The sequence below is a fragment of the Chironomus tepperi genome, unplaced genomic scaffold (genome assembly GCF_022539635.2).
Source record: "Chironomus tepperi strain 1889 unplaced genomic scaffold, CSIRO-AGI_Ctep_v1 contig_445, whole genome shotgun sequence".
In the NCBI taxonomy this organism is placed as follows: Eukaryota; Metazoa; Arthropoda; class Insecta; order Diptera; family Chironomidae; genus Chironomus; species Chironomus tepperi.
The window spans coordinates 845,380-858,585 of NW_027226567.1; the positions used below are offsets into that span (position 1 = coordinate 845,380).

At 32.2% G+C, this 13,206-nt stretch overlaps 1 protein-coding gene across 1 annotated transcript in view; it reads left to right on the top strand.

Annotated features, from left to right (window-relative positions):
* Positions 1–11,895, top strand: part of LOC139098327 (potassium voltage-gated channel protein Shaw-like) — a 37,726-nt gene extending 25,831 nt beyond the window's left edge. Inside the window, exons 7-13 of the mRNA XM_070650480.1 lie at positions 630–839; positions 5,432–5,545; positions 7,715–8,011; positions 9,253–9,462; positions 9,554–9,731; positions 10,033–10,224; positions 10,404–11,895. Coding sequence (XP_070506581.1) covers positions 630–839; positions 5,432–5,545; positions 7,715–8,011; positions 9,253–9,462; positions 9,554–9,731; positions 10,033–10,224; positions 10,404–10,537 — 1,335 coding nt within the window. The 3' untranslated portion in view covers positions 10,538–11,895. The remainder of the gene's footprint in view (positions 1–629; positions 840–5,431; positions 5,546–7,714; positions 8,012–9,252; positions 9,463–9,553; positions 9,732–10,032; positions 10,225–10,403) is intronic.
* The last annotated feature ends 1,311 nt before the right edge of the window (positions 11,896–13,206 follow it).

The following is a 13,206-nucleotide window of genomic DNA, read 5'->3' on the forward strand; positions in this document are numbered from 1 at the left end:
ATTTTTAGAACCCCTAACAGACAAAGAGAACGCCTTTAGATTGAAGTTAAGTTACATCCAAGACATTGACAAGATTTCATTCATTTTATTCAAATATATCTCATCCACAAGAAATCATGTCAATGCCTCGACTACATATCCCATTTATGATTAATCAAGCTTCCGCTCCAGTCTACATTCAATTTCTCATGATACAATGCCAAGAGTCAGAAAATAAAATAAAAAATACATAGTATTGCAAGGAAGCAGTCAACAACGATGCACGTATGATCAATATCTATAATTACTTCCATATCCAATTTTTATGTAAAGCAAATAAGAGTCACGATTCACCGATGCTGGAGGGAATGTTTATTTCCAAAGCATTTGCATCTTTTTAAAGTAGTTTGGAAAGGATTTAAAAGCCATGAGTTAACCTAAATCCACAAAAATTGATATTTACATCCAAATTGATTGAATTAAGGAGTAAAATGCGCTTTAATAGGTCACGTATTTGTTCTCATTTTCTGTTTGCCTTTCTTCCCTTTTTCTTTGATAAAAACGTCTTTATTATTATCCCATGCTCCCTATATATTGTATAAAGCCTGTACCGACATTAATTTGATTATCATTTTCATCTTTATTTACAGATAGTTGCCGGTATAAGTGTATTTTTTATCTGCACTTCTGTGATATCATTTTGCTTGAAAACATTACCCGGATTACGTGTTGAGATACCTTTAACAATAAATCATACATCCAGTACTTCAAATGACAGCTTTCAAACATCAACTATGCCATCAACAACAGAAGCCGGCTTATTTATATCAAATCGACATGGTTTATTCAATCGTTATGCGGTAAATTAATAAAATTGATTTCATGCCTTGCTTAGTAGTGTTTATTCGACAACATTAAATTTTATTGGTAAAATTTTTTACGCAAAATTTAAGTTACGGAAGTGTATCATGCCAAAAAAGTTGTACACACATCGAGCGTTTAAGGCTTATGAACTTGCCATTTATTCCGAGAAGTTTTATTGTGGAAATGAGACTTAATGAAATGAAAATTCATTGGAAAAGTTTCTATCAAATCGTTTGCAGACGTAATAAGTCACACCAATAAATTGACATCTCTTTGTGAACTTTTCAGAAGTGAAATTTCTCAATAAAATCAAAGAATGTTGTTTTGGAATGTTTTTAGCTAGAAATTAGCAAATATACTTTAGATGGAATTTGACAGTTACTTCAAAGAGCTCTTTAAAGTGTGAATTTTCTATCTTTATTGCAGACTGTCGATTCTTGATTATGCACAATGTTCAAATATTTTCTACGTAAATGTACAGTTTTATTGCCATTTTTGCAGTTTATAAACTTGTTATTTGCATGAAAATAATCCCGGTTGACTAAACTTTTCTAGAAAGGGTGCTGGAATATTGTGTTTCTCACATTTGAAGCATTAATTTAAAATCGAGGGGCTTTGCTTCGAAGCATTGACTTAGACAAAAGGCAATCATTTTGTAGCATTGACTTTAATTAGTTAGAAGCAAAAGACGGCAATTTTAAAGCAATGACTTTAATTAGCCGTCCCTTTAAAACGCTGATTTAAGAATTATTTACAATTTTAAAACATTGAATCAAAATTAAGTCGTCACTTTGTAGCAAAGACTCAAATAATGTTCGTCACTTTGAAACATTGACTCAAAACTAAATCATCACTTTAAAACATTGACTCAATAGTAACTTGTCGCTTTGATTCGCTGATTCCAGCATTAACAACGATTTTGAAGCATTGATTCCAATGTTAGTCATCTTTTTAAATCATTGACTTTAAAATGAGTCGTCACCTTAAAACATTGACTCAAATACAATTTTCAGCTTTAACACCCTGAGTCAATAATAAGTCATAACTTTGTATCTGATTCAATAATAAGTCGTCACTTTATGTCACTGATTGAATAATAAGTCGTAACTTTATATTACTGATTCAATAATAAATCCTCACTTTAATATATTGAAGCGTAGTCTCATACAAAATTCGTCAATTTGAAGCTTTAATTTTCGAAATTGAATGCTTATTTTATACTCAAAACTAGACTAGACTATCGCAATTTGTACAATAATCATCAAAAAAAATGAACAAACTGAGATTTCATCTTCTTTGTCTTTAATATTAAATTCCAACAAAATATAATAAAAACATTTTTCAAGTCCCATTCATGCGATATCCATATCAAAACATTAAGATAAAAATTGTTCATGTATAAGAAATACCCCAAAGGTATCTATTTCAAGCAACTTCACAAGAAATTGTTCGATTTTTTTCATATGAAAATTCGTGAAAGTTCAAAAATGTTACAAAAAAACAGCATGTTTTATGAGGATTATTCGGGGCATGCTGAGAATATGGAAATAAAGTACATATCCACATTAATAGAAGACAAAAAAAAAACTTAAAGATATAGGACGTCACATTTGGGATGTGAAAGGCAGGAGATGCCAAAGACATTCTACCTACGATGCGAGTGTCTAGATATGTAGACATAAAGCTAATGCGAAGAAGAGATTCAAAAGTGTTTTATTAATGTCCTGTGTTTCACAGCGGCAATCATTCTAACCGTCATATCTCTCAGTAGTCAAAAAACCATTAGTTATTTAAGTGCTGTGGACCGGTTGCTTTTATGGGCTTATGTTGAGTGAGCGCTTGACATTATTTGATTTTTTTTATTCTTATTATGTCCGTTGTTATGTCTGTACGGGAATCAGAGATTTTGGAAGGGATTTTTTGAGAATGAAGATGCAGTGGCGGAATCAGGGATGTGGTGGAAACAATTAAAATGAGTTCGAAGTCTCAACAAGATGGGAAACTTTGAGTCGAGGCAAATTGTGCTGAGTCGGGCCATAGATATGCTATCTCGCTATTGGGATCGGGATCGGGATTCCCCGGAATCGGGATAGCCGAAAATTTATCGAGACTAAGATTTTGAGAAAGCATAGCCATAGATTGAACAAAGTTGCCTACCACTGGTCTAAGCCTTCAACTGGTCAGACTTGATGTAGATTAAACATGAAATTGACATCAAGCAAGAAACATCAAGTGCGGTCGAGCCTGCTTATATATCTTGACACAATGTGCCATTCGGCTTTCTCCCGCAGATTAATTATTAAGCATAAAAAAGCTTCTCAGTAGAAACAAAAAGTGTCAAAAGGTGAAATTCAATTAAAATTGTGGCAAATTTTAATTAAAAAAATTCCCTCCTTTAAGCAATTTTTATGAATTTTATTCGGAAAACACGAGGATATCCTTTCCTTCCTCTCAAGAATCCCTAACCGACAATGCTGTCAACAAAAATTCCTTCAATATAACAGGCAGGGAAAAGCTCAGTTTCACTCGAAATGATGTGCTCAACATGATTACTATACATACATGTTATTGGCTCTTTTTCATAAAGCTAACCAAATTAAATTGAACTTCATTATAATTCAATAAGCTGTTTTTCTTTTCCAGCCCACCCGCCTCTCATAATATATATATTTTATTCTTATTTTCCTTACTCTTCATCCGAGAAAAGGAATTGTGGGAAAATTGAATACGATCATACAATATGTATTTCATTTCTCCTTTTTATATTCTTTCGCACAGCATAGTAGAATGTGTTTGATATATGAACATAAACTCTCTTCGACAGAAAATACCGTCAATATGCAGACAGTCAATCATATTATACCGATTCGGATCTATAGAACTGAACACTAAATCTCCTGAGGAATTTCTTTTTCCATTTTCCAATAAAACTACGAAAGTTATTTTTTTCATTTTTCCTTTTATTCTTACCTTTTCATCCTTTCTATGGAGATTGTGGGTAAATGATGTGTGTAATGTTTAAGGGGAGTGGATTTTCGGTAATTAAAGAGTCCTAACAGGCAGAAAGCATGTTTTTATGGTACAAGAATACCACTAAGGTACCTAAAAGTGATCTCTTTGCCTGTTAGGGAAGCTTAAAGTCGACTCAGATTTTGTTTGGTAAAGTCTTGACTTGATTTCATATAAAATTCGATTTGAATCGACTATTCCATACAAAATCTGATATGATTTCGAGCTTTGTTCAGGACTGTAACTCATGTTGGTGATTTTGTCAAAGCATGAACTAGACATCATGATTAGCTCAACCAATCAAAATTGCGTATTTCGCACTTTTATTAAGACTTTGGTTTAATTCCTATCAAATGCCTTGCAGTGATTCAGATTAGGGTTTCCAAAAACGGGAATTTTCCCGGGAATTCCCGGGAACGGGAACGGGAATTCCCGTTCCCGATTCCCGAATTCCCGTTTCATATAAAAAACATTTTAACCAAACTTTTTTTGACTTAAAATTTTCAATTTTTAGAATTTTTTTCTGAAAAAATGTCTTTTAATTAATAATTTAAAACTAATGTGTTTATATACATTATTCATTGTATATTTATTCAAGTTTTATCAATTTTCTCAAGAAAAAATTAAAAAATTTGGAGTAAAAATTATCCGGGAATATTCCCGTTCCCGAAGGCCATTCCCGTTCCCGTTCCCGATTCCCGAAATTTCACGGGAACGGGAATTCTGGAAACCCTAATTCAGATGGAATTTGGCAAGGATTTGTGAGAAAAACTAGTCAAAAATTGTCCATAACTGTACAAAAATGACAGAATTTGGAAGATTTTTCTGTAACTTTCTGTCAGCAAATGATTTCCTATCAAAATCTGTTGTAATTCGGTTAGAGATGAAAATCTACCAACGCTGTCATATTTCGGTCAGAAAAATATCGGCCCAACATCAGTCATGTTTAGGTCTGAAACAAAAATCTGCCGAAAGTCTGACATGATTCGGTCAAAAATAATGTCCGCCAAAAATCAATCATGTTTAGGTCAGCAAAAATGTTCGGCCAAAAAATATCCGACAAAAATCTGTCGTAGTTTGGTATAAACATATCTGTCAAGATACTGTTATATTTAATGCAAAAAATAAAAGATTCCAAATGAAAACCCAAAATACCACTTCAAATGATTGACATCATAGTCGAACAACCTCCATATCTCTATGTTGCTACTGTTTTTATATGTTGTCGTGCATTTTTCTCGATGAAAAAGCGCTGTTCGCATATTGTTCTTCCGTATCGCATAATGTCCGTGTTTTATCTTTGTTTTAAACTTTGAATGAAATTAGCCAATAAATCTAAAGCTGAATAGTCAACTTACGTGAGTGGCATTTAAACGAAGCTGTATATTTTTTTTTTCGAGATTATGTGATAAAAACCGTTACATTGTATGGAAATGCATTGAACGTTGATTGTCGAAAAAAATTTGTGATCTCCGACTTGTATATACTTCTTTTTTTATTATGCGCTATATTATTTTCATACATTTTTATTGAGATTTTATTAATTTTACTTTCGGTATATCTCTTATGCTATTTACAGAATCGTGCACGAATGTTCGATAACATGCAGGCAACGTATGCCCATTCAGCATTTTTCTATGTAGAACTGTTGTGTAATGTGTGGTTTATAATCGAATTGTTCATTCGCTTCATTGTAAGTATAGCCGGAATGATTAGATTATTAATAATATAAGAAATATCCATTTTAATATATTTTTCAACATGTTATTATTATTAATGGATCATGGTACGGACATATAGCAAAGTTCTGCATTTGAAAAAAGTAATTATTTTATGTTTAATTTCCTCTTTAATGGATGCTGAGATTTACAGGATGAAAATGAAGTGATTTTAACTTTAACTGGGCACTTTAGGGAGGTCGTTTAATTATTATGAAGGATATTAAAGGAAGTGGACCCAAAATTGCATGTCATCTGATAAATTAAGTGTGTAAATGTAGGAGGAAGGGAATGAGCGGCTTGAAATGTCTGTTTATGGCAGTGGTGGGCAACCTTTGTGTCGCTGCACATTAATATGTGGCGGAAATACCATGAACTGCATATTATGTGCGGTTCCGGTCAATTCGTAACACCAAGGTGTGCCATGAAAAATAAAAGGTTGTCCATCACTGGTATACGCAGTCACACAGTAACTAAACAACCCCGTTGGTCATTAACTACAAATTCCGCAATAATCCAGCATTAAAACTGATTTATTAGCCTTTATTCAGATCTAGATTGTCGCAATAACTCCTTCAATATGAATAAACTCTCTCCAAAAGCTTCTGGTCGACAATGACATGCTAATCAGTGTATTATAGTTCACTTCCATATCTATGACATTCGGACATGAATCCCACTTGCAACTACGAAGCTAAAATAGCTCGAACATTTTTTAATGCCAATGAAAACACCTAAAAAAGACAAAAATACTCCCACAGATGGAAATTTCCCTTCAAGGAAGATCCTTTTTGAATTCGATGGATATTGAATTAAAGTTTATCTTCCAATGAACTTTTTCCTTTTGTTTTGCTATTAAAAAAATTCAGATAAAGATTTAATGGAATTATTTCATGTTAACTTCAAATTGATTATTTTTTGGAAGGGCTTGCTGTGAATTATTTAGTCTAATATTTGCATTTGCTTTAAAATGAATTAGGGGGGTTGATTGATAGTGATGTCAAGCATCAAATGTAAGGTATGCTAACCTTCATCCCATACGTATGATGGCAAAAAATTGTGGGATTTTCAGATCGGAGCCTCTACAAACTTGAAAGTTGCATAGGGTAAGATAAGAGATAAATGTAGACCCATGCAGAGGCACGGGGTAGGAAAAAATTTAAGGGAGGTAGGTGTATAGAAATTTTTGGGGTATTTTAAGATTTTTTGCAAAAAACCTTGACAAATTGAAGAATTTTCTCAAAAAGTAGGAGTGTGCATGATTTCAGACCTCGTGCATGATTTCAGACCTCATCGAATCCATTATTGCACCAGAGTCATATCGGGCTAATCTCTTGTCTTCTTTTCGCCATGTGCTTTCCGCAAAAGAGTGTTTCTCGATCTCATAAAGCTAGACTTTAAGAATCCACACCGTCTTCTCTCATCTCAGCTACAACATGTATCAAAAAGCAATGAATATTTAACGTTTTCGAGTTCCATACACTCATTACTCATATACATAATGTTGTTCCTGCTTAATGTTGAACATCAAATGTAAATAACCTCATTCTTAAATCTTAAAGCCTAAATATGATTAAAACGTTCATAAACTAAGATTCCTCATTCCTTCCCCTTCCATTCCAAAGTCTGTTAACTCGAAAATGTTAAATAATATAGATTGAAACTGAATGGAAACATAAATTGAAAGATAAAGATCAGTTAAGCATTTTAAATTTTAATTCCATCCTCAAACCCCTCTTAAACATGTCAGATTTGCCGTACCATGTTCCTCCCAATTGAATATCTGCCATTCACACTTGAGATATGTTTATTTTCCCCAAAATTGAAAATTTTTTTAGCATTTAATGTTGAATATCTAATATAATAGTAAGCTTCATGTCGGTTCACCACAAAAATTAATTATAATTTCATTTGTGAATAATATTTCAATGTCTACAAAAACTTTTCCAGCCATTACTCACAGCTAGTAAATTTTCTCGTTTAAAAAAGTCTTCATTATTTCCTACTTTTTTTTCATTTTCTTGTCCTTTTTCTTCTCTTCCTTTTTACTCTACATTCCTCTTATCTGCCACCGACATGTGTTGGTGCCTTTCTTTTCTTTCTTTTTCGACGAATGAATATTTTATGGAAATTTATGATCGTAGGTTGCTCCAAATATGCTTAATTTTATGAAATCGCCAGTGAATATAATAGATTTAGCTGCAACACTAAGCTTTTATACCGACATTTGTCAGCAATTTGGACGTCAGACTGGATTATTTGAAGCATTCTCAATAATAAGAATATTGAGATTATTTAAACTTACGCGTCATTCTCCCGGCCTTAGGATATTAATACACACATTTAAAGCATCGGCAAAGGAATTGACTCTTCTGGTCTTCTTCCTCGTACTTGGTATTGTCGTCTTTGCAAGTTTGGCGTATTATGCAGAAAAGCTTGAGGTATGACAATCAAATATATTAATATAAATTAGGGTATTATGTTGATGTTTTTATTTTATGCATATTTTTACCATTTATTCTTATTTATTACAAACTTAAGTATTACACATCGAAAAGAGAAATTTTTTGTTTGACGTTAAATAAAGATAATAAGGATGTCATTGATTGGAGTGTTATTTGGCTATAAAAGCGCATTTTTCAAAATTTTAACGGTTTTCAAAAATTCAAATTTTAATGGATTTCAAGAATTCAACATTCAAAAGCAAATTCAAAATTAAAGGCTTCAAAAACTTCAATTTCAAAATTTTCAAAAATTCAAATTTTTAACTGCTTTTAAAAATTCAAAATTCAACGGTCTTCAAAAATTTAAGTTGAAGAAATTCAAAAATTGAAATTTTAAAGCTAATCTTTCTATAGCTTCCCGAAGTTCAAAATTTTAACGATTTTCAAAAGTTCAAATTGAACAATTTCAAAAACATAGAAGTTGAAGTCTTCAAAAATTTAAATTTTCAACGGCTTTTAAAAATTCAAGTTTACAACGACTTTCAAAATTCAAAATGAAGACATTCAAAATCTCAAATTTGAAAATTTTCAAAAATTTAAAATTAAACGGCTTTCAAAATTTCAAATTGAAGACATTCAAAGACTTCAATTTCAAAAATTCAAAATTCAACGGCTTTCAAAAAATTCAAATTTTCAACGGTTTTCAAAAATTCAAAATTCAAATCTTTTTGAAAATTTTAATTGAAAACTCAAATTTCGAGACTTTGAAAGTTTCAAATTCATTTCAACTTGAAAAGTAAATAGCGTCTGAACGACGACCCTGAACTGCCATCCAGTCAAAATTTACATCCCCAAGCATTCTATATCCACTCAAACATGACTAAAAAAAAGTTTGCCTATGTATAATAAAATCCTCTCAAACACTTTTAAACCGCACATTATTCTCCAATACAAATTGTTTTATGTTCTCACTTTTCTTCTGTTCAATTTTTGTTTCTGTTTCTGTTGTTATCGTACACGGGTCGTGAAAAATGAATATAAAAATAAAACTTAAGTCATCGTAGAATGAGTAGAAGGAACAAAAAAAAAAATATAATAAGATTTATTATCTCAACTTTTATATTTTCATTCTTCCTAAATCTTTCTTTTTCTCCGCCTATATCTCTTCCTTCATTTATCCTTATTTCGCTTATCTTAAAAAAAATGTGCTTTATATCGACCTTTACTTAAACCCACAGGATAATCCCGACAACCAATTTAAAAGCATTCCACTTGGATTATGGTGGGCTCTAGTCACAATGACAACTGTCGGATACGGAGACATGGCACCAAAGACATTCTATGGAATGTTTGTTGGTGCATTATGTGCTATTGCTGGTGTACTGACTATTGCATTGCCTGTACCCGTCATCGTTAGTAATTTCTCTCGTTTCTATTCACATAGTCAAGTAAGTGTAAACATAAACAAATCTATTGCTAATATAAAATTCATTTACATATGAGGAAATTGTTTTTTTTCCTATCCAATTTGCTGTATAGGCTCGTTCTAAATTGCCAAAGAAACGACGACGTGTTTTGCCTGTAGAGCAGCCAAGACGTAAACGAGGAAATGAGGGTGGTCCAAATCGTCGTATGAACATACATCATCATCATCACCATATGAAGCCTCATCCCACAAATGCTCTACTTAAAGATGCATTCGGAACGGCTAAAATAGGTGAGTGTCATGAACAGTTTGTTATTTGGGGGATGTTTAGATGTTATGTCTAATTTTGGAATTGAAATCTGTTCAATTATGTAAGGAAGGATTTATATCCCTTCCTGAATTATTATTGGACGCTATTACATAAACATTCCCAATCTGAACACGTGCAGAGCATCACAAAAAAGCTTTTTCATTCAGAACCTCACAAATGTTTTCAAAAAGCTGTTGAGGTGTTCTGAACGAGCTTTTTCTCTCTCATCATACAAAAGCTTCTATCATCATATTTATATCATCATATATTCTATCAAACTAGGTCATGTGAATGGTGTTAACGTTATCGGGTTATCAATGCAACAATCAGTACAGCCAGTACCAGCACCGTCGTTAAAACCTCCGTTACTACATCAATCCTCAACAGACTTTTCTGTACATCAATTACAACCAAGACGACCAACGACAGGAAATGTTGACTTTTTACTGCCACTCCAACCTGAATTACTTTTGGGTAAGTTGGCGAAAAATTAAAATCATAAATTTTTTTTGGTCCCTTTTCCCACCCCCACTGTGCTGTCTTGATCGAATAGACAATAATGTAGAAAGTTAAGACTCTTTTTTTGTTCGATAAAAAGTAATAAAGACACAAAATTGATGTAATTCATTCTTTTTTCCCCAATGTTTGTATAGAACGTAAGGAATCGTGCAGCACACCGTCAACGTTGATGGCACAATTCAATTTAGAACCAAAAGTAACATTCATTGCTGAAAGTTCAACATCGTCTGGTATTTACGCAAATGAATATACATTAAATACTGATTAAGATGATTTTAGTGAAAAATGAATAATTGTGAAAATCGAAATCAAATTTTTGTCTTGTGAAAAAAAGGAAAAAATTCAAAATTTTTGTAGTAAAATTAATCAAAAAAATTTGAAATTAAGGAAGACATTTGTTACTTTTTCATACACTGATACTTTTATAAATAACTGTAAATGTAATTTTAAAATTGTGGATTGAAGTTGTTTAATTTGATGAGAAATTTTGAGAATCAAATAGATGCTTCTGATCCAGTTCTTATCATTTATTGTCACGATTCCTTAAATGGGTACTGTAATGTCAGAATATACATCAAATTGAGTATAATTGAGCCATATGTAGGCGAATCTGCTGTTGAGAGAGTAAGGTCGAATAGCTGTGGAACAGATCAAACCATAATTTGTGTGATGGCATGGGTTCAATTCTCACCAGCGATTGGGACAGTCCAGAATCACAATATTGTGAGAAAATGTGTTCGATTCCCACAAATATGTGCCGAACAAGACAAGATCCTCTATTTTATGAAGACATGAATTCGATTCCTATCAACGGCCTTACAAACTAGACTCACAATTCAATGAGGGGATGGGTTTGATTCCTATTTGCAGGCTTGATAGTTCAAAACTATCAATTTTCTGTTCTGGTTGTGAGCATGTATTGTTTTTCTGGCTGTTTGTGAGCATGGGTATGGGTTCGATTCCTACCCGAGGCCGTACAGTTCAGACCCTCATTTTTGTAAGGAAGTGCTCTCGATTCTTACAAATGGCTACCGAATATACGAGATCCTCAATTTTATGAGGATATGAGGCTGATTTCTACCAGTCACCGGACAAACACAGACCCTCAATTTAATGAGGATCAGTACATAGAGCGGTCTTAATGATTGACACAATACTCTCACGATTATACAACATCACTATATACAAGTGATAGAATAATAATCTACAGAGAAATACCAAGAACAATTCTTCCAATTCAACAGTTTTTCTCTCAAACTCATTTGAATGATTTTTTGGAGAACATCCAAATGACTCCCTTGCGAGCAACTTAAACAAAATTAAAATCATCATCAACTTATCTCAAAATTTCACATCAAATTAAAGAAAACTTCTTCCACATGAATAAACATTAAGAAAAATATTGAGATTAAAGAAAAAACTAGGGTTCGCCCAGATGCGCAGGCCTGCAGCAGGCCTGCAGTTTCTATTGTTCTAGATGCGCATCCAGATGCGCATCCAATTGCATCCATCTGCATCCATCTGAACTTTTTGTATGGAAATTTTTTTCAAAATAAATGATGAAAAATTACATTTTTGAGAGTTTTTCACCGTCGTAATTGGGAAACTAAATCAAAAATAACATTTTCTACGATATTCTAACTTTATTTTTAAAAAATTAAAAAAAATGTAATTTTCCAGTGTTTTTCCAAGTTTTTTACCATTATATATGAAAATTAAGGGAAAACTAGCATTTTCCAAGATTATTCATTATTATAATATGTGAATTCATGTGAAAAATTGTCATTTTCAGAGTTTTTAAAGTATTTGTTTAAATTTTCAGATGCACTTGGATGCGCATCCAGATGCGCAGGCCTGCTGCAGGCCTGCAGTATTCTGCATCTCTGCATCTATCTGCATCTAATTTTGGCGAACCCTAGAAAAAAGAATTCAATTATATCGCTGTCACCACATCCGATATTGCATGTTTATATCATTAATCCATTGCAAAAAAGAAGAATATTTTAAGTAAATATAGAGCGCCATGAAAGACATGAAAATCATGATAATGATGATAATGAAAGTTCTTATGTTTTTCAATTTTTATGTTCCTTTTTTTTGGAGATGTATAATGGATAATCATTGTATTCTTGAGATTGGTGGTTCTTGAGTCTCGTGTGGATTGTTTTGTGGATTGTTGGAAGGTTTTTGGGAAGTTTTTAAGTGAATTCTTGGAATTTGTTCATTAAATTTCTAATAATGTCCCTTTTGGGCTGGATTAGGCATCGTAGGAAGCTTGAATTTGTTTTAACAGCTCTATTCCATCATGTCATAATTGGCAAAATCTATAAAAAATCTCAAAAGTATGCTTAAAGACTATAATTAATGATATATGAGCAAATCCGCAGAAAACACGAACTGACAAAATTTGTTATTTTTTTCAAATTCCAAAAAATTCGTTAAAGTTGACATAAAAAACTAATTTGAGACGTTTTTAGGCAATGTTCTCATTCAAAACAAAATTTTAACATCATCAAATCACACAATTCAATTATTAGACACGATAAAATGATGCTTAAATCATAAATTAACTGAAATTAATTTTGTAAATATTCCAAATTTTCGTGAATTTGTTTTGCAATAATCGATTGTGCAGGATCGATTGACGCTATTTTTTTGTTAATTTTGTCTTATTAAGTAAGATTACTTAATGCTAGATGAAAATTTTCGATACAATTGCACATTTGAAATGTAAATTAATCGAGCTTATACCGTCTAGATTGCTAATTAAACATTTTTTTGAATTTTTAGAAAATAATTTTTTGTGTGCAGGATCGATTGACGCTCGAAAAATCAAATTTTCTCTTTAATGAGTGACTTATAGCATCAGAATATCATCTTAAGTTGTTCATTTGTTGTTATTACACTTCATTTAATACAACAATATTTCTCTAAGTG